This window comes from Salvia hispanica, chromosome 4 (assembly GCF_023119035.1).
Source record: "Salvia hispanica cultivar TCC Black 2014 chromosome 4, UniMelb_Shisp_WGS_1.0, whole genome shotgun sequence".
In the NCBI taxonomy this organism is placed as follows: domain Eukaryota; kingdom Viridiplantae; phylum Streptophyta; class Magnoliopsida; order Lamiales; family Lamiaceae; genus Salvia; species Salvia hispanica.
The window spans coordinates 28,728,975-28,751,605 of record NC_062968.1 but is presented as its reverse complement, the minus strand read 5'-3'; the positions used below and the strand labels follow the sequence as shown (position 1 = coordinate 28,751,605).

At 34.1% G+C, this 22,631-nt stretch overlaps 2 protein-coding genes across 2 annotated transcripts; both read left to right on the top strand.

Annotated features, from left to right (window-relative positions):
• Window positions 1-12,653: 12,653 nt before the first annotated feature.
• On the top strand, window positions 12,654-14,419 carry LOC125219060 (cytochrome P450 81Q32-like). Its single transcript, XM_048120924.1, has 2 exons — window positions 12,654-13,576; window positions 13,660-14,419. The coding sequence occupies exons 1-2, from the start codon at window positions 12,668-12,670 to the stop codon at window positions 14,275-14,277; spliced, it is 1,527 nt and encodes a 508-aa protein (XP_047976881.1). The 5' UTR covers window positions 12,654-12,667; the 3' UTR covers window positions 14,278-14,419.
• A 3,087-nt stretch (window positions 14,420-17,506) lies between these two features.
• On the top strand, window positions 17,507-21,522 carry LOC125220844. The gene is made up of 2 exons (XM_048122979.1): window positions 17,507-17,994; window positions 21,393-21,522. Exons 1-2 carry the CDS (start codon window positions 17,507-17,509, stop codon window positions 21,520-21,522), a joined length of 618 nt encoding a protein of 205 aa, XP_047978936.1.
• The last annotated feature ends 1,109 nt before the right edge of the window (window positions 21,523-22,631 follow it).

Below are 22,631 nucleotides of genomic sequence, written 5' to 3'. Positions count from 1 at the left end.
ATTGTCATGTTTTCATGCAACGCATACTACCTGTTGCATTTCGTGAACTTCTTCCTCAACATGTTTGGAAGGCTATCACAGATTTATGTTTATTTTTCAAGGACTTGACCTCCCGGGGGATAAGAATTGAAGATATGTGTAGGCTAAGTGATACTATTCCAATAATTTTGTGTAATCTTGAGCGTATCTTCCCACCTAGTTTCTTTGACTCAATGGAGCACTTACCAGTTCACTTGGCCGATGAAGCTCGCCTTGCAGGGCCTGTTCAATTTCGATGGATGTATCCATTTGAAAGGTATAAATTGGTATTATTTAGATAAATTAAAATATGATATAATATAATTAATTTTTATTTCTTTACGTAAATAGGTATCTTAGAAGGTTGAAAAACAATGTTAAGAACAAAGCTCGAGTTGAAGGATCCATATGCAATGCTTATTTAGTAGAAGAAATTTCTACATTTTGTTCGTATTATTTTGAGGATCATGTGAGCACAAAAATTAGGAATGAACCTCGCAACTGTGGTGGAGAAAGCAGTAGTAGCATTCCTACTGAGGATCCGGATGTTCTTTCGATTTTCAAACAAATGGGACGCCCACTTGGGAAAATGTCTATGAGATACATGGATGATAAAGAATACAATGCTGCGCACACATACATCTTACTCAATTGTCCGGAGGTCACAACCACTTATCTCGAGTAAGTAATAATATATCTTAAAATGTTTGCTTTCAAATACATATTTGTATACATCTAAATTATATTCCTTTAATTTTGATAGATTGTTTGAAAATCAAATGAGATGTTCAAATCCAAGGCTATCTGAGGCCGACTTAGGAATTTTTGTTGACACACAATTTGCTGATTGGTTCAAACGATCTGTAAGAAATCAATCACCCAATGACGTGAACAAATATATCCGAGATCTTGCAGAAGGGCCTTTACTAGAGGTTACAACATATCAAGGATATGTTGTTAATGGATATAGATTTCACACTGTATCACATCAGTCACGTCGGGCCACTATGAATAGTGGAGTTTGTATTAAAGGTGAAGTATTTTCCACTGATGAGATGGATTTTTATGGGCGATTGGTTGAAGTATGTGTACTTGAATATCCTGCTATGCCAATTAAGAGGATCACTTTATTCAAATGTGAGTGGTTTGATCCATCAAATTCTGGGACATTGGTTCATAACAACTTCAAGTTGGTTTCTATAAACCATAAGCGTAAGTATAACAAGTATGAGCCATTTATCTTAGCAAATCAAGCCATTCAAGTGTTTTATTGCTCCTATCCTAGCATGAATCAAGCAAAGAAGGATTGGTGGGAAGTGTGTAAGGTTAAAGCAAGATCCAAAGTTGAACTTCCAATACAGATAGCGCCTACATCCACTATAGAACCACCATTTCAAGAGGATGAAATGTGTCTAACTCGGATGGATATGAACTTGCCAATAGGTGATGATACTCCAATACTTCATCCAAATGGTGGGCTGATCGACATTGATGATGATGGTTTCCATTCAGATGAAGATTTTACGTTTTCTGATGATGAATATATTGATGTAGAAGATGATGATTAATATAATGATGTATGGTCTTTTATTAACACTTATGCTATGTATTTATATTAATTAAATGTTAGAGATTGATATTAATTGAACTAATTGTTTGAATGTATTTTAGATATGCATCGTCGGCGTGGTGGTCATAGTCATACTAGTGAGTCCTCTCGCACGAGAGGATCAATTCCAACAGAAGATGTGCAGTCGTGATCCCTTGATCATGAGGATCCCACCAGTGAGGATGAACTCTTTGATGATCATGAAACTGTTACCTGATGTGAGGATGCATTTAGAAAGGGATCCAAATACCGGGTTAGTTATTGGTTATTCATTATTAAATAAGCTTTGTTTTTTAACTAATCGATATTATTTGGATTTTATAGGGTATTACTTATCCATCCTAAAATGTCGCATGTGATAACCACTATATATAAACGCATTCGAAACGACATTGGATTTAACTGGAAGTTGACACCAGAAGACATCAAGGATAGATACTTTGAAGAATTTAGAGTAAGTATTGTGTATAGTAGATAGAAGTTTTGTTAGAAAAGATAATTTTATAATGTTTAATTTTCCCATAGAAATATTTTTTCTGGCCGGATTCATGGGAACAAGATGTGCGCACACTTTGGACGTCGAGGGCAAGAGAGAGATACTCCGGCTTCATCTCAACCCTTAAGAAATTGAAAGAGAGGTCAGCATTTGTGTAAGAAGAAATGTGGAATGGGCTGCTTGGCTATTGGGAAAGAGATGATGTTAAGTACAAGTCAGAACTCGCACGGAAGGCGAGATTGTCAGAGAAAGGTGGACCCGGCACTGGCTATAGCAAACATTATGGGGGCACATCGTCTGTTTGCGTAAAAGCTCAGAAAATTGTAAGTGGCACATGTATGTAATAACTCAAGTTCATTATTTATATTAATATTTGTTTTATTATCTTTGACAAACAGGCAAATGAAAAGGGGCTCTCTATTGGGGATTGTATGTATGACGCCTACCTGACACTACACTTCAAGAATGGAAAATATACATCTAAGGAGGCCGAAGAGATAGATGTAAGTTTATTTACATGTTTATATGCGATTAAATTATTATTCATATAATATTTATTGTTATTTTCATTTCATAGGCCAAGGTAAAAGAGATTGCGGCTACAAAAGGTGAAGGAGCCAATCTAAATGATATATATGTCAATCAAGTCATGGGAGGCCGCCTTAACAAGAAGAAGCGGATGCTTGGAACGGGAGTCCTTGGACCAATGCTCTTAGGTAGTAAGTCTGTGGCTGCTTCGTCTAGCAATCAACAACATGATGCCAAGTGGAAAAGTGAGATGCAACAAAATCTCAATGAAGAGCGTGAGCGTAGAATGAAGTTGGAAGAGGATGTGATCAAGATGCAGAAGGTAGTGGATTTGTTGGTGAGCCAACAACAGTCCCACCAGTCAAGTCAATCTGTTGCCCAACCTAATGATGAATATTCTACATGATGCTAAAAGCGGAGGTTAGTTGTGATTAGCTACTTGAATTATTTTCGTATTGAATAAGCATTACTTGATTTAATCACTGGTTTTAATTCTATTGGATATGTGTGTGGCTTCAAGAGGTGGCTCAAAGATGAACAGATAAGTTTCATCCAAGATTTGGAAAGAAATGAGACAAAGTTCATGAGACTAAGAAAGAGACAAAGTTCTTGAGACTAGGAAGGAACAAGCCATGAGAAGGAACATGCATCACTATTTTGTTATTAATTAAGTTTTAGAATTTGCACATTTGCTCAATAGTATTAAACGTTGGTGTTATGAGTAATAAATGAGCATTCGGGTAACTATTGTTATTTTTACTATGAAAAATGTATTGATTTGTTGAAAAATTATCGTAACAGGGTGGATAAATAATAAAATAAATATAACCAAAATCTGAAAAAAAAAATAGTGGCGGATATATTCCGCCACTGTAATTTCAGTGACGGAAATTTCAGTGGCGAAACAAGCGGTAGACAGTGACGGAACAGTGGCGGAAATTCAGTGGCGGAAACAAATTCCGCCACTAATAATGGCGCCCCGAAATCCGCCACTATTTAAAAATTTTACTGGCGGAATTTCTCTGGCAGACTTTATTCCGTGAGTAATCCGTCGCTAAAATTTAGTGGCGGAAAATTTTCCGCCACTGCTATTTTAGCGGCGCTTATATTGCCGCGGTTCTGTTCCGCCACTGAATCCGCCACTAACTCCATTACTGGCGGAAATATGCGATTTAGTGGCGGATATTTCCGCCACTATTTAACGATTTTTTTGTAGTGAGAGTTATACCTCCACGTTTCCCTAAAATAATACATGAATCAGTCTAAATTATCTTTAAATCAATTGATATCTATATGTAAATATATAAAAGAAGAGTTTTGAGAATAATTACATAAATGCTATTAATAATATAAAAACATTTTTTTAATATACTTCCTATATTACTCCCTCCGTCTCACTTTAGCAGTCCCATTGACTTTTCTGCCCTCTTTTTGTAAAAATAAAAAAAAATAGTTAAAGATGAGAAATGGTAAATTAAGAGAGAGAATAATATAGAGAAGAGTCTTATCTACATTAGTGTCTCTCTTACTTTACCATTTCACCACTTTAACTATTTTTTATCATTTTTACAAAAAGATGGCAGAAAAGTCATTGGGCCTGCTAAAGCGGAACGGAGGGAGTATTAAATTTAAATATTAGATTATGTAACTTAAATGAAATATTAATACTATAAATCTTCATTTTTTTCATGATTAAATACCCACTAATGACATTCATGACCACTTATCCACTAACCTATTAACTTCGGAATTTGTAAAGAGATTTTTCTTTTAATATTGCTACTCTTAATGTTTGATCATCAATCGTGTTGTTTATGCTGCTCTTGGAAGCAGAAGCAAAAACAACCGCCTTCTGTTGTCATGAACCTTGAGGTTCTGTGTAAGACCAAGAAATACAAATTGTGTTAGTAGCTATCCAGGAGGCCAGGATTACAAAGGTTAGTGGTGAAAGCATTGAGATATGGATTCACCTCTGTTCACATATTGTGAAGTGTCCAATGTATAATTTTTTTTCAAGTAGTGCTTTGCATGAATATTAGGTTGATGGCACTCTTATTCATTTGTCTTTCTTGGATGTGGTATGGGTGGTAGCAGCTACATGGGAAGTAGGCGATGCGGGATATACTATTAGGGTATGCAACTAATTTTTTTTTTTTTCCGGCTAAATGCATGCATATTAATATCGGTTGTATATTCCATGCTATTTTGCTGTATTTTTGTTGATGATTTTGATCGATTTGACTATCTTTTAATATATATTTATACATTATTTTTATTGACATGTGTTTGTGATTGATCTTTTGTAGTATAGATCTAAAAGTGATTTAAATGATATGTGATTTGTGTGCATTTTTTGGTTTATAAACTTATTTAGTTATATGAGTTTTTATTGGTACAATAAATTGCTATTTTATAAATTTGTCATTTTAGAACTTGAAATAATAATATTGTTTCTCATTCAGTATACGTGTTATTTTTTTTTCTTTGTTTGATTTTATATTTTTTAATAATTGTTTTTTTATTTTATACACTTATGATTTCAGATTTCATATAATGATATTTTTATAAATTTATAAAATCATTTTACAGTATAAAATAAGTTTAAATAAAAGAAAATGGGTCGTGCATCACACATGGGTGGTGATACTAGTTATGACTAATCCTCAACAATTACTTCATCAGACCAACGCAAAACGTTTTATTGTGGATGGGTTTGCCCACTTATCTACTCTTGAGACTTTACCCAGTTAAGAATTGAAAAACGAGAATTTATTGATTGTTCAATTCATTGGATTTGACTTCCAATTTCATTCTAGATTTCATTTATTGAAAATGATTAAAGGCTTTTAGTTAACTCAATTATGATCTACAAACTAAAAACATAATCAAAATAACATATCCAACTATTATTATCCAACACTAGTTTGATAACCTAACAATTTCAATAGTTCAAGTTGATTAATTTGTTTTTCACATACATGCTACCATGTAAAATACAAAACTTGAAATAGTTGTGGAACACCCTCACTAAGCACAAATGAAAGCAGACCAAGCAACAACAATAAATCACATTAAATGACACACACACGAGTTGTTGAATTAAGAGTTACATATTTATAGCTCAAAGAAAAAACCACAACCTGAATTAGCCTAACCGAATAGCCCGCAATGTGATAGGGTTGGCCCGGAGTAAACCTGAATCCCATAGGGTTGATCTGAACTGAATTAATTCTCATTAATTAGATTATGATTTTTATTAGTGATTTTTTAAATCTCTATAGATTAATACTATATAATTGTTTTTCAATTGTATATGAATATATTGACTAATTATTATTTTATTTCTTTATATTTATCATAAAACATTATATATAAAAATAATAAAATTATTATTATTTAGAAAAAAAATTGTATTATCATCACTCAATGGGATACATATTTATTTCAAGTTGAAATAACACTAGTTTGTATATGTAGTCGCATATTATAGATACTAGTGTTATCACATGTACTATGCACAGGACAAATGATTTTCAAATAAAGAAAATTTTTAAGGTAAATAGATTAAAAAAGAGGATGATAAAAATATAATGAGATTTATGATTAAGAATATTTGTTAATTACATTTAGTATTCATAATATTATATACAATTAATAACATTATAAACAATAACAAAAAGAAAAATTGCACTTCTCCCACCTCACTTTAAATGAAACATTTCATATTCGGCAAACGATGTCTACAACTTTAGTTTATGATAGTGAAGCACATAAAAAAAGAGATGGACAAAAAAAACTGTAAATGGAGTAAAATGAAATAAAATAAATGAACCATGTATTACCAATGCTATGCACGGAACATAAGAAATCTGACCCTAACTCGTCCCGAAACCCGACCATATAAGGTCCCAAACCCTAAACGTATGTGTCCGTATCGGGTTAACTTCGTGCAGATTCGTGTCAGATAAAAAAATTGCCAACGTTGCTTTGTTTTACCCCTTTTCTTTCATTAATTAAAATATTCAAAGTCCATCATTTATTCTAGAAAATATATAAATAATTTCTTATATCTCTAGATGTACAAATAATTAATTCAGTTGTCGTTAGATTAAATAAACCCCACCACTTGCTGGGAGACTTTCGGCCTTAATCCGCAAGTCCGATCCAGCAGAACACATGTGGTCAAACCAAAACAAAAAAATTTATGAGTAAAGATCTAAAGTTATTGCTAGATAAATTTAAATTAATTACAATGACATTTACTAAGTTTCTAGAAAACTTTTATATATGTATAGATATTGAGATTAAATCACAATTATTAAACATATGTAAGTGCCAAAAATTTATAAACCTTTATGAAGGAAACTTGCATGCCACATTTATCACTCTAATTAGTGTAACCACCTATTCTATTTATGCGGATGAAATATAATTAGTACCCCCTTTGTTCCATAGTAACAGAGGCATTTCATTTTGCGCACTCATTTTGAAAAAATAATTATAAATAATTAAAGTAGAGAAAAAAGTAAAGTAAGAGAAAGAATAATGTAGAGAAGAGTCGTATCTATAATATTCTTTCTCATACTTTATTTTTTCTCCATTTTAACTATTTATAATTATTTTTTTAAAACGAGTGCGCAAAATTAAATGCTTCTATTACTATGGAACGAATGGAGTATATGAGATTGAATTGATTTAAATGATGTTTATAATTAGTGAATTGTGACAGTAATTGAATTAATTTTTTGGTAGGCCAATCAAAATATCTAAATTTTACAATACAATCCAAAACTTAGAATTATTTGCAATTAAAAGTAAAACTCCTTTAAAACTCGTCTTTTATATATGTATAGATAGATAATGATTTTTTTGAGCGTGGTTGGCCTGTCAAATTAACCCAAAACTTGAAAATTTAGAGTTAGAATCGATAACTTATATCTTAAAAAAATTATAATTCGAATAACCCGTAATCGAATAGGCCGATAACTCAAAACTTTATTCGTGATTGTGCACACATGCATTAATTCCTAAATCTTATATTAACCGTGCCTGTAACACGTCTATAGTCCTTTATTTTGTGGTACTCAATCCGAGTCCATTGAGCCCAAACTAATGTTCGTAGCATGCATGCCCATAAATAGTGTGACAATATATCCACACTTATGGTATACTCCATATAACATGAATTTGGCATATTTAAGTGGGTTTAGTCTTTAACCTAAAAATAAATCAATCTTTAAAAAACTAGTAAAGTATGGTGTAGTAAATCACAGAAGTACATAATATTGAAATTGAGTGATGTTAAACGACCACATTATGTACAACCACACAAGGTTATATTAGTAAATTAAAGCATTAATTATATTATTATAATATTCATTATAGTTAGTGGACAAATAAAATGACTTTATTAACCCTCAGCCTCAATTTTCATTTTTTGAATCAAAATTCCCTCTCTTCTTACTCTTCAAATTTAAATTAAAGTTGTGCATTAATCAGATGTTACAGTTCCAATAACAATAAATTTTAATACACAAATTTTTAATATAACCACAATATTTTGAAATAATAGTACCACCGTATGAGAATTTTGAGAAAACTTTTCCATTTTACTGTTTTCCATTTTTTTTCTTCTAATTGATTCATTCCAAAGTACTTGATTCATTATATAAATTTTTCTTCTAATTGATTCATTCCAAAGTAGCGTAGTATAACCTAAATTCTAATCATTCACTTCAACTAATTTTAAGCATAAGGTAGTACTTGTCGAATGATGTATAACCCAAATGGCATTAAGGAAAAGAAAAATGAGTCATATTACAATTTAATTGAGGTATTAAATTTAGGATCTTGATTATTTATCAGGAATTTAAAAATTATTATATAAACAATATGATTGATACTTATATTCAATTGAATCATCTGAGATATTAATTTTAAAATGATTATATTAAATAATATGATTGATACTTATATTCAATTGAATCATCCCGATATTTCAATTTAAAAATGATTATATTAAATAATATGATTGATACTTATATTCAATTGAATCATCCGAGATTTCAATTATTCTTATATTAAATTGAATCAAAACTGAACAATTTAATTGAATTTTAATTAGATCCAAATGAGTATTTATGCTTTCAATTAGTCTTATATTCATTTGAATAATTTAAGTATATGTTGAATTCATTTGTTAAACTTAATCATTCTTATTGTCTTAATGATTTTAAGTTTTAGATTCAATTGAGTGCTAAATTCAATTGGAAAATATAAACTAGTTTTTCATATTCAATCGACCGATTCAATTGAGTTTACATTCATAATAGATTCAAATTAACTGTTAAGTTGTAGTTTAGCAATTTAACAATCCATTCTAACATGGACTCATTTTTAATTCAATTAATCTTAGATTCAATTGAATGATTGTAAATGCTTTGATATTTGATTCAATTCAAGTAATCAGATTAATATTGGTTTCAATTAAATCCAACGGAAGGATTTTGATATAATTTGAATTGAACTATTCAATGAATAATTAAACATTTACTCTAATTTTAAATTCAATACAACTTAAATATAATTGAACAATTAAGTTGAATTTTAGATTCAATTTAACAATTCAGTTTAGTTTAGATTAATATAGTTTTATTAATCTGAAATCTACTCAAAATATTGAGATATTTTGGTTGTGATTTAATTGATATATACAATCAACAAATGAATATTAATATTCATTTGAGCCATTGATGAAAATAATTTAGTATAGTTAATATCATTAAGATTTTTTAATAATAGTTAGATGAAAATAATTTACTAGTTGATCTATATATTTTTCAATATTAAATCTTGACTTGATTTATCTATTTTTTGTGATAAATCTTAAGCACATTGAAAATCTAGTTAATTTAATAATATACTAATGTCATTGGAATTTCTTTATTAAATAAAGTAGTTGTATGAAATTAATTTACTAATTGATCTATCTATATTGTAATATTAGATCATAGGGGCATGTTAGGGTGCCACTACCCTTTAAAATAATACCATACCATCATTTCTAGTCAATTATTTGTATACGTGGACGAATAATAAGCTGCCACGTGGCCCCAAAAAAAATCTGAAAAACTCGGCCAGCAATTTGTTGTTCTTTATACAACAATTTTTTTTGTCCAGCAATATCCGACACACTATACAATAATCTATAGATTGTTGTGTAGTGTTTGTAATATTGATGTGTAGCGTTTATAATATTGCTGTATAAGTGATGTCACGGTGTCACTTTATGAGTGGTTGTCATTTTAACACAAACCTTAGATCCATAACCACAATTACAATTTATTTAATCAAATACCATTAGAATTTTTATATAAACCAGATAGTTTGAATGACATCTATTTTTATGATATTAGATCTTAAGCATATTTAAAAAATTATTTGATCAAACACTAATGTAATTGAGATTACTTTTACAAATAAAACCGTTGAATGAGAATAATTTACAATTTAATCTGTTTAATTTCATGATAGTAGAATTAAGCACATTAAAAAGTTATTTAAACAAACATTATTATAATTTTTTTAATCAGGAACAAACCCCTCTATGCATACCACTAAAAATTTAAGATATTATTCAATTAATTATCTAATCTTATTTTCAGTTTTAACTCGAAAAATTTAATAATAAAATACAATATATTTTTCAGTTGCTAATACTATATTTTAATTTGGAAGCTCTAACTATTCTGACAATTAATTTAATTTAATTTAATTTAATTTAATATTATACTCGTACAAATTTAAAATTTAGATTCAATTATGTTTTATCATAATACAATTCAGAATATATATTAATCACGTTTGATAGCTTAGAAATAAAATTATCATAGGAGTATTTTTCAAATAAATATGAAACTCGGATATACTTCATTTCTATCCCAGCAAAGTTAAAAAATGTACCGTGCTCAAGTAGGCCCCATCCCACTAAAATTGTCCCATCATTTATACCGACCCATCGTCTTCCTCAACTCCCATTTACTAACTGTAATATATTCTCTCTCCTTTTTATATCTAAACTCCAATATCGATTTCTTTCTCGTTACTCAGTTAACAGAACTCGCGTTAGAATTGGGATGAAGCAGCTAATGGTGGGGTCGAAGATAATCAAAATACCAAATAATAAAGAAATTTCTATACTGTTTGGATCTATACTGTTTACAAAACATAATAAGCTTAGCACCATAATGAATCCAAGAGTATTTATATGTACTTATAAAAGCTAATAAGCCAACTCTGCGTGTTGAAATTAGAAGGAGTTATGTATGAAAGCTTGTATCCTCAAGTACTCGACAATGACCAAGCTCCTGACCTTAGTTAAAAAATCAACATTTAATTGTAATATTCGACGTGCAGTTCAATTCAACAAAGGCGCGAACTCTATGAAAGGAAATAGTAGATGAGAGGGAAAAGATGAAAGTAAAACAATAAAACAATATTAGAGCGAAGAAAAGATGAGGCGGCAATTTCCACAAAAATAACAGCAAAGGGTATAAAAGTAAATTGAAACTGGTAGTGAATCGGAAGCTTTAAATAAATCAGTTTTTTTTCTATTGAACTAGTTTATGGTTGTACATAATATATATGGTTGTATAGCTTTTCCCGAAATTATTTTGTGAACATGCAATTTTCGCCAACAGTACTTGCACAATTTGTAGCTAACTTTAACCATCATTCAATTTCAATTGCTCCATTTTATATCTAAAATACTAGCATGCATAGAATTAGGCAGCTAATTAATTTGGCGGCGGTAATTAAATAAATATATTTATGATATTTTCGTAATTAATACGCCACATTTACCACTTGATATACTATGTCACATATCCTTAGCAACGCTCTTTAGTTCATTATAAAACTATTAACGCTATAATAGTAAAACTTGATCACATTTTTTAATCATTTATTGAATTTATAAATAAAACTGATAAACTGAAAATATTAACAAAGTTGTAAATATTAGATTAAAATTTATAAAGAAAATAAATACTCCTAAAACTAATGTCTTAACTCTTAAACACTATTATGCCAAGGTGGCCAATGGATAACAATTTTGTTGATAACAAAAGAGGATCATTTCTTGCGTTAGCATAAAAAGAACTAAAAAGAGCGATATTGAATCTCAGAATAACTCACTTTACATGGAGTAGTCTCTTGGCATTTCAAAAATGACTAGGGTTGAAATCGACTTCACAAAATCATTGTTTATAGATTATGCTCACATAAAATATATAGCAGTACTCCATTTGTTTTGTTTAAAAAATGTACATTTTTTTTTAATCTCCGACCTATCATGATACTCCATTCGTTCCCCAATAAACTTTTTATTTTGTTATTTCATGCGTCCACCAATAACTTCTTACTCCCTCCATTTCATAGTAGTGGAAACATTTCTTTCCGACACGCAGATTAAGAAAAATTGTTAAGTAAGTTAAGTAAGTAAGAATAAAGTAGGAAAAGAAAAAGCTAGAGACAGGAAGATAGAATAAAGTAAGTAAGAAGAAATATGTTGAGTTTTACTAAAAAAGGGAAATTACTTCACTACTATGGAACTTATCATAATTGTAAAATGACTCCACTATTATGGGACGGAGAGAATATTTATTTTATAATACTATACTACTTTTGGTAATATAACTCACCTTCCACTAACATTTTCAACCAACTTTCTATTTGTAAACCCGGGCCAGATCAAAACTCCCCTTGTATCGGAGGATATAACTCACAGAAGGAGTATATTTTTAAAATAGAAAACCATTCTTTTTAATTTATTTGATTGTTTTTATTTTTTCTTTACATAAGTAAAAAAACAATGCATAAAATGTGGCGTAATAAAAAAAATAATTGCTCAATTTAAATGTGATTTGAAGGGGTGGGGGAGAGTAACAAATTTTTTTATTATGTAGTACATATAAATGTAGGGTGATAACAAATGTTATCTTATCAAGAAACACAACATGGAAATCTCAATCTTCTTCGTATCTCTGCTTCTATCTTTTCTGTATCTATTGCTATTAGCATTTCGCCCAATTTTCCTCATAAAATCCCTAAAATTCCCCCCAAGTCCGCCATTATCACTCCCAATCATCGGCCACCTCTATCTCTTCAAAAAACCCTTGCATCAAACCTTGGCAAAAATCTCCCAAAAATACGGCCCAATTCTCCTCCTTCAGTTCGGTTCCCGCCCCGTTCTCGTCGTCTCCTCCCCCGCCGCGGCAGAGGAATGCTTCACGAAAAACGACGTCGTCTTCGCCAACCGCCCGAGGCTGCTGGCCGGGAAGCACCTCGGCTACGGCTACACCACCCTCGTGTGGTCCCCCTACGGCGACAACTGGCGCAGCCTCCGCCGCATCGCCACCGTCGAGATTCTGTCCACTCATCGTGTCCAGATGTTCGCCGACGTGCGGCAGGACGAGATCCTCCACCTCGTGCGCCGCCTCCTCAACGGCGGCGGAGAGCGCGAGGACGGATACCGAGCGGTCGATTTGAAATCGGCCTTCTTCGAGACGATGGCGAACGTGATGATGTTGACGATCGGCGGGAAGCGATACTACGACGACGTTTCGGGGAATTCGGAGGAGAAATTGAGGTTCAAGGAGATCGTAGCGGAGACTTTCGCAGTGAGCGGCGCCACCAATATTGGGGATTTTGTGCCGATTTTGAGGTGGATTGGAATGGATAAGATCGAAAACAAGCTGAGGGCGTTGCAAGTGAAAAGAGATAATTTCATGCAGGATTTAATCGAAGAGCACAGAAATTTCAAATCGGAGAAACAGAGGAATTCAACATTGATCGATGTGCTTCTGTCGTTACAAGAGAATGATCCTCAAAATTACAATGATGAAATCATCAGAGGCATGATGCAGGTTTAGATTATAAATTAATTTACTAATTTAATTGCAAATTTCAAATTTGTAATGGTTGATTTTGTTATTAATTTTTTAACCAGGTGATGCTGACAGCTGGCACGGACACGTCAGCATCAACAATGGAATGGGCAATGTCGCTCTTGCTCAACAATCCAGACGCGCTAACAAAGGCGCGAGCCGAGATTGACTGTCAGATCGGTCATTCTCGGCTCGTGGATGACTCTGACCTCCCTCGTCTGCCCTATCTACAGGCGGTCATAAAAGAGACGTTACGCCTGTGTCCGGTGGGGCCGATGCTTGTCCCGCACGAGTCGGCAGCTGGTTGCACGGTTGGGGGATACAGGGTGCCTAGCGGGGCAATGTTGCTTGTGAATGCGTGGGCCATACAGAGAGATCCTAAGGTGTGGGAGGATGCGATGAAATTCAAGCCCGAGAGATTCTTCGACTTAGATGGGAAGAAAGAAGGATCGTTTGTGATGATGCCGTTTGGATATGGGAGGAGAGGGTGCCCCGGTGAGAACATGGCGTTGCGCGTCGTAGGCCTAGTCCTGGCATCGCTCATTCAGTGCTTTGAGTGGGAGCGCCTTGATCGGGAGACGGTGGATATGTCCGAGGGGTCGGGGCTTACCATGCCCAAGGCTCAGCCGCTTGTGGCGAGATGCAGGCCACGGGCGGTGGAATTGCTTCAACATGTTTGAACGTTAATAATTAATGTGTTTATAATTTGTATAGAAATTAGTTCATACTAGCAAAATATTTGAACATATTTTGTTTATGCTACATGCAACAGGCCACATTATGTGCATGACAATAATTGACGGTGAATTTCTTCTTTAAAAAGTGTTTCTTTTATGCAAGCAAATATATAATCAAATGATGATACAAGTCAGAAAACAAAAGTTCCCCAAAATTGGTTTCTTCTGCAGAACAGCAGACAACACGATACAAAAGCAGCTTAGTGAAATTCGAATTGCTGTGTCCAATTAATATCCCACACAATTGCTGTTTTATCAACACTTCCACTAAGAAGAAAATCTCCTTTTATGTTTATTTAGTGTACTGACTACTGATCAGTTCCCTGGAAGAAAAGAAAGCACGCTACATCACGCACATGTGAAACGAAGAGGGCCCTAATCATCATTTGAGCTCAAAATATACAGTTCTAAAATATGCATTAAGCGGCAATGAACTTTCCATCCAACTTTAAACATAGTGAAAAACATACAAATTGTAAAAATACTACTAGTAAAAGAGTTATCTCTACTCACAACTTTACCACTTAGACAATCGTTTTGTTCACATGATTCAAAATTATCACAGTAGATCGATCAAGCTTCAAAGAAGCATGAAGCTTTAGAAAATGACATTATGAGGAAGTCTTACCATCTTTACTCCATATCCTTGCCTGGCCTTCATAAGAAGCAGTAGCAACATGCAGATGGTTCATTTGTCTTTATAGGCATCAGATTGACCACATCCAGCACAGAGGGAGAATTGAATGAAGAAATTGAATAATATACATACCAAATTGCATATAAAAAACTCATTCAGTCAAGTGTTGTCACGTCTTTGCTTTTCTCATTTGTTTTGCCCTTGAAATGCCCAAGTACCACACCGAAAGGCCCAGTTTTCTGTAACGGAACTAGACGGTCCAATACTACAAATTCTAGCAGTCAAGTCTCCAGATCTATCAATGATCATAGGATTTCTATTAACATGACAGAAGAAGAAATTGCACATGATACTAACACAAAAGGTTTTAATATTAGAAGAAGAAAGCTTCAGCGATGATATGCCAGCTCTGGTTTCATCAGATTCCTTAATTAACTATGTGGTGATAAACCTCTATATCTAAGTGTGCCTTAGTGTGCAGTCCTATATCTCAGCAGCCAGCTACAGTACATTAGGCTGGAGACCACACTGAAATTTAAATTCTTCTTCTGACAGCCAATGACAACGAAAGAACAAACTACACATAAAGGAACAGAGATAGTGAAGTGTGTGATATACTATGAAGTGTGCTTGTTTGGTAGTCTACATAACGCCGAGATATATGAGTTATATGGGTTATTTGGCTGTTTAGTAGATAAAATAAGTTCATGTTAGGCCATCAAAGCCCATCTTGGCGCTAAAGCCTGAAGAGATTAGTTCCAAACAACCCAAAAGATTGAGATAGCATATCCTTATCTTAAAAGCCCGTCTTAATTAATTATCTTGTGCTAATTTAACATGCCTACCAACTAAGGGAAAAAATCGCTACGGGATAGCAGACTATACCTTTTCTAAACCAGCCACATGTTTTCGAATGTTTCACCTTCTTTTTTGTTTGCAGATATAGGTTCAAGTATTATTGCTTCAAGAAATTTGTTATTTGTCATGCCAGAAGTGACAGGACTAATGCTTAATAGAGAAAGTTAGCAATACAGGGAATATAGTTTCACAAAAATTATAGTAACCGCGAAACACTTGTGAATTTTTGTTATGAAAACCAATAGGATGGTACTCGGAGCATAATATGAATGAAGACAAGATATTTGAAAAATAACAACAAAATGAAAGAAGGTCAAGAGGTCAGTCCAAGACATGAATGATAAGCTACATAATCTGGAGGGAATGGTATTTATGCTCTACTGATATGGACTGGATAACAGAGAGTTCCATAAAGTCAACCAATCAAGCCAGTAAGTAAGCATGCAATAATGCCTTCCCAAATTAGAGAGCAGTCACTTGTACTTGCAATATCAATAACAAGATGATTTTGTGCATGACTGGTTTCAGAATCATTTTCCCTATTTAGACTTGTCAAGACTTCATTTTTTTTTCTTCCATTCAATTGTCATGACAATAACTGTCTTCTGATATCTTGAATTAATTGTTCTACCATTACTTCAAACCTAAACATGACAACACGCGTTTGCAATTCAATCACGATTTGTACCAATAATTAATTCCAATCACGACATTCAAGAATGGAGAGAGAGAGAGAGAGGGGGGGGGGGGAGAGTTACCGGATTCGTTAAGATGAGGTAGTTCAACTCGGTCGAGGTAATTGCAATCATTCATTGTGGAAAATCCCCTGCATCATCAACTTTCTCTCTCTTATCCGTGAATTTGGGAGAGGAAGAGCTGAGAGCATCCGCAGCGCGGCTCGTCGCCGTCCCTATCTCGTCCCGCAGAGACGAGACGCCGTTGCAAATGTCATCTCGTCCCGTCCGGACCAGCCATCCCGTCCCGCTTCGCGCGCGGAAGGGTCCCGCGACGAGCTATCTCGCCACGCGCCAGCGCCACGTGGCGCGCGGCGTGACGCCCACTCGCCGTCGTAATTATAACGTCATAATTTGATTTTTTCTTTAAAAAATTCGATTTTTTGAAATAAAAATAAAAATAAAAAACGGTAATATGACCGTTCAACGGTCGAATTTTTAAATTTTTCATTTTTATTTATTAATTTTTTATTCTATAAATACTCTTCATTCTCCATTTTACACACAAACACACATCTATTCTTCCCCCATCTCTCTTTCTTTCCTCTCCAATCACTTCTATAAATCATTCCTTTATTTTTTTTCTTCTCCCAAGTTTAATCCATTCATGGATCCATTTGAGCAAATGCGTCGAATAATGGAAGAAGGTTGACGTAGGGAGGAGGAAGTCGCCGCGCCTCCTCGGCGAGCCCGGACTTACATCCATCGTAACCGGGAGGAAGCCGCCGCAAGGTTGGAACGTGATTACTTCAGTCGGAACCCGGTATGGGGAGATATCTACTTCCGTCGCCGTTTCCGTATGTCACGCGCGCTATTTTTGCACATCCATCCGTATGTCACGTGCGCTATTTTTGCATATCGCGAATACATTGGCGGCCCGGGAAGAGTACTCTAGAGAAGGGTTCGACGCTGTTGGCCGTCCTAGCCACACGACGCTCCAGAAATGTACTGCAGCGATCCGTCAGCTTGCTACTGGACAACGACGGATTCGTTCAACGAATACCTGCACGTCGGAGAATCCACTGGGAAACTTTGTTTGATGAACTTCTGCAAAGGCGTTCGGGCAGCCTTCACCGATGAATTTCTGAAGAAGCCATCCACCGCAGATTGTCAGTTTCTACTCCAACTTCACGAACAAGTGCACGGATTCCCCGGGATGCTCGGGAGTGTCGATTGCATGCATTGGCAATGGAAGAATTGTCATGTGGCGTGGAGGGGGTCATACACGAGCGGCCACAAAGGCACCCACCCCACCTTTATACTCGAGGTCGTCGCCGACTACCGGCTATGGATTTGGCATGCATATTTCAGGGTCCCCGGCTCGAACACCGACGTCAACGTGCTCAATAATTCCAACCTCTTCAGCGAAGTTCTGAATGGTAAAGCGTCGGCCATCAACTTCATCGCTAACAATCGCCAGTATAAAATGGGGTACTATCTTGCCGACGGCATCTATCCGAAGTGGCCAACCTTCGTGAAGACTTTCAACAGGCCTACGAACGAAAAATAGGCTTTTTTTGCGAAGAAGCAAGAGGATGCTCGCAAGGATGTGGAGAGAGCGTTCGGGGTTCTCCAAGCTCGATTTAACATTATCAAAGCCCCGGCTCGTACGTGGTTTATGGATAATATGGTCGACATCATGTATACGTGCGTAATCTTGCACAACATGATTGTCGCCGACGAAGGACTTGAGGCGGAAAATTGGTTAGACCCTGAAATCCCGGGAAGCTCAACCGCAAGTAGTCCGCCTCGAAGGGGAGTGCATCCGTCTTTGCAAGAGCGGTTGTCTAATCGGGCAAGGACACGTGATTCTACCGCCCACGCCCAACTCCAGGAGGATCTAATGGAGCACATTTGGGCAAAATTTGGCAACCGTTAGATGATCGTCACTAGAGAACTCCTTCTTCTGCTTCTTTGCCTCCATTTTTTTGTGATTTGAATTTAAGTGTGCAATTTGTAATTTCTAGTTTTTTAAATTATTTTTTATTTTTTTAGGTTTTTAAATTGTAATTTTATTTTATTTAAGGAAGTGTGTTTTTATTAATTGAATTTGTTGGAAATAAAAATAAAAAATGAAATTGAATGAATAGTTAAGGGATGAGATGGTTAAGAGATGGATGGATGCATGTGCTGTCTCTTAGTTAAGAGATGAGCTGAAAAGTACAGTGGGGCCCATGAATAGTTAAGGGATGAGACGGTTAAGGGATGAATAAGAGATAGGGATGCGGATGGTCTGAGGGATTTGGGACACGGACTGGGTTTTCCGAATATGGATTGCTGAGATACCGAATGTGTGGAAAATACCTCAATACCCTTGACGTGCTACCGTTTAATAAAATTTGTAACTATTTAAAAAAGAAAACTAATCCGATGGTGTGGTTATATTGTGACATGAGACTCATTCATTTTATCTAAATGATCAAGAGATCGATCTCTGCTTTTAACATGAAACAATTTTAAATTTACGGGTCAATTGTCCTGTCCAGTCCACATAGGCTAAAGTCTGAGTGTGTGATGAGTGTGATCTAACCCGCTGACCGTACGAGTGATGTTCAAGTGTGGATATGTCCGATGTCTTGAAGTTCTGGTTGTTACACTTTGTGTAATCTTCTATTTTCTTGTTATATTTCATAGATATTGTGTAGATCTTCTTGAATTTGTTAGTTTTGTTTCATATTTGTATTATCTAGCTATATTAATTACTTCCTCCGTCCCAAGTTACTTGAGACGTATTCCTTTTTAGGTTGTCGCAAGTTACTCGAGTCATTACTTTATTTAATTAAAACAAAACATCTAATCACACTTACTTTATTCTTTCTTTTACTTTACACTCTCTCATCTCTCTTACTTTATTCTCTCATCTACTTTATTTAATTCAATAAACACAACTTTCTTAAATCTCGTGCTGAAAAGAAACGCCTCAAGTCACATGGGACGGAGGGAGTATTAGATTTGAGTTATATTTTGTCTATATTTTGGTGAGAGTTGAGCACCTTACCATCATCTCGGTGAATAAAAGAAATCTCAATTTAAATGAACTTCAGCAAGTCAGAGCCTCTCAAAAGTCTTTCATACAAAGAAATGAAGAATAGTTTCATCACCAAAGCACAAAAGCTTCATAAATCTCTCAATTACAACAAGTAAAATATGCAGATACAAAAGATTTCTATGAATTAAGGATGAATATCACATTTGTATGATAGTTTGAAAAAGTGTGAAGTAGAATTGAACTTAGTATCATGAACTAGGTATCCTTTTCAATGAATAAAATCAAGAATGTAGTGAAAAGCAAAAGACATGCATTCCAAAAGCAAAAGATGCATCAGAAGTGGTGAGACATACTTGTCTTATAGCATATATATGTATTCACGAACAAATGCAACATTTGTTCTGTTTCACACTGTCACTATTTCGACTAGTTTCCAAGATACATAAAGATTAAAACTGATAAAAACCAACAATCTCTTTTGCATCATTTCCTATATATGAAGACTAGGAGTGTGAGTCTGTGACCCATATTTTAGGGAATGAAAGCAATGCCCAAATAATATGTTTTCTTTTACAACTTGACATATATAATTAAAGCTCCATAAAGTTCTCGTGATGCACTCAAAAAATAATATACATGTATAAATAGAATAAAAAAGCTAAAGCTGAGACCAACATCGTGTAACGTGTCCCATGTTTGCGGGGCGTGTACCTAGAAATTGAATAAATTACGTAAGTTGTTATATTTATTTGTGTACAACTAACTCATTACAATCAACTTGATGTGTTTGTGTTATTGGAGAAATATTTAGGTGAACTCGTATGTAAAATTAAAATAAAATCAATTTGAACACGTAGTGAGACAGTCCTTGTTAATTATAGTAGGAGGTTATCTTTATTAAGAAGTACTGCTTCTGAGATCGTACTACTGTATAATTTTACGTAGTACTCCCTCCGTTCCATAGTAATTGAGGCATTTCTTTTCGCCACGAAGATTAAGAAAAATTGTATTAAGTGAGTTAAGTAAAGAGAGAATAAAGTGGAAAATGAAAAAGGTAGAGATGAGAAGAGAGAAAAAAGCGAGAGAGAGTAAAGTAGGTGTGGAAAAATGTGTTGACTTTTAATAAAAAGAGAAATAATTCTATTACTATGGAACGTACCAAAATGGCAAAATGACTCTATTACTATGGAACGGAGGGAGTATCAGACTAGGCTATACTCGAACCAATTAAGTGTTATTGGAGTGACAAAATGTGGGTAACCATGTTCGGATATTAACAAATGTGATTGACTAACATATGTTGGGACATGATATCAAAGCAGACTCAAGCTTGAGCCAAAAGTACCATCGGATCAAAGTCAATACGCACATAGAAAAAAAAATACTTGTAGGCACTATATTTTTAATTTTTTTTTTGAAACTTGGATTTGTTCACCATTATTTTATGACCAAAAAAAACTAGATCTCCTTGTGTAACATGGAGTACTTGATATTATCAACGAAACAACACCATTTTCTTTACAATATCGTTTACCTCCAGACGTACGGTGATGTCTACGTATGATTTCTCAGCTATTATAGATATCATAGTAGTATAATAATTTGCCAACAAACACACACTAAAATAAAAAATCAAAAGGGCCCATAAGATCTGAATCTTTCTGCCTTTTACATGTATATATAAACACACCACTTGTACTCAAAAAGACAATCCCTTTTGTACAAAATCCTCCTTTCCCAACACCATGCACTATTTCAGAGTCTTCTTCCTCCAAAAGTTATCCATTTTGTTTCTGCTAACGTTGCTGCTCTCTTCCGCAACAATGGTTGTCTGCGCCAGGCAATTCTCCTCCTCGAAAATTCAACACCAGCACTTGCAGGTTGAGGAAAGCGTGAAGCGCGATTTCGATGCGTTTTTCTCTAGCAAAAGGCGAGTTCCCAATGAATCCGATCCCCTTCACAATCGCTGAAGATCCATCACTGGTTTTCGCTGAAGAAAACACTGTAATATGTAGTACTTATGAGTATATGCTTGTGAATTTTTTGTGTATATTTTCAGAAATATATTTAAATTGTGATCTTTTATTTTTTTAAAATGTTGGAATTTACCGGTTTGTTGATTATTCTTGGCCGGTTTTTTGAATTATTCATTTTTTTGGGTTTGATTTCTATGTTTTATCAATTTCATGTTCGGTATTACTATAATTAAGCAAATTGTGTTATTGATTTTGAATTTTCTTCCCCAAATTTAGAAGCTCATATTTTTTTTTTTTGACAAATGCATATTTTCAGTTGAAAGTGGATAAATAAGAAAAATAAACAGAAGAGAGGGGGGGAAATGGTTAATCATATGATAAAAATAGAAAGATACTAGCTAGGAGTGTTAATTTTTGTGGAAACATTAAGACTATTAATTAGTTATGGACAAAAGTAGTGTAAAAACAACTTTCGGTATTGTGATGTGAAACAACCATTATATTTTAATAAAAACTATATCGCCTATTTCCTATATTTTGACCAAATTGCGTTGAGTTTGGAATGGCAGAAAGAGGACATATTTGGACAAAAATTAGGAAAAAGGGCAATTAATTTTCATGAGTTCGAATCTCTAGTTTTTTAATACTATAAAAAAATAGTTGAGGGAGCATAATTCTCTAGGTTATTTTAATTCTTGATGAGTTTTTTATTTGATCAAATTTTGATTTACCACCCTTTATTACGAGTAGTATAAAATAAAATTTGGTAAAAGATATAGTAGTAGTAATTTTAATGGACAAGGTTACTTAAAATATGGATAAATGGGAGAAATTGGAAAGAGTTAAGGGTGCCTTTTTTCTCTTGTGTATGGCTCCATGTTTCTTGTCTTTTTGAGTTTGTCTTTTTGTCTCTTCTATGCTTTTCTTCTTTGCCCTAACTTTCCACTTTTACAGTTCTTTTTTCATTCTATGTATCATCATTATTGCCTAAATTTTTGAAAATTTTGTAAAGGGAAAGACTAAATGTAAGATCACATTTTATTCCTTTAAACAAGTGCATGCGCGAAGACTCCCACATTCCTAACTTAGTCTTCAATTGTAAA

Coding starts and splice junctions, on each gene's coding strand:
- LOC125219060 (XM_048120924.1), top strand. CDS start 12,668: ATGGAAATCTCAATCTTCTTCGTATCTCTGCTTCTATCTTTTCTGTAT. Junction 13,577..13,659: donor TCATCAGAGGCATGATGCAG/GTTTAGATTATA, acceptor TTTTTTAACCAG/GTGATGCTGACAGCTGGCAC.
- LOC125220844 (XM_048122979.1), top strand. CDS start 17,507: ATGTACTGCAGCGATCCGTCAGCTTGCTACTGGACAACGACGGATTCG. Junction 17,995..21,392: donor AATCGCCAGTATAAAATGGG/GTACTATCTTGC, acceptor TGTCTGCGCCAG/GCAATTCTCCTCCTCGAAAA.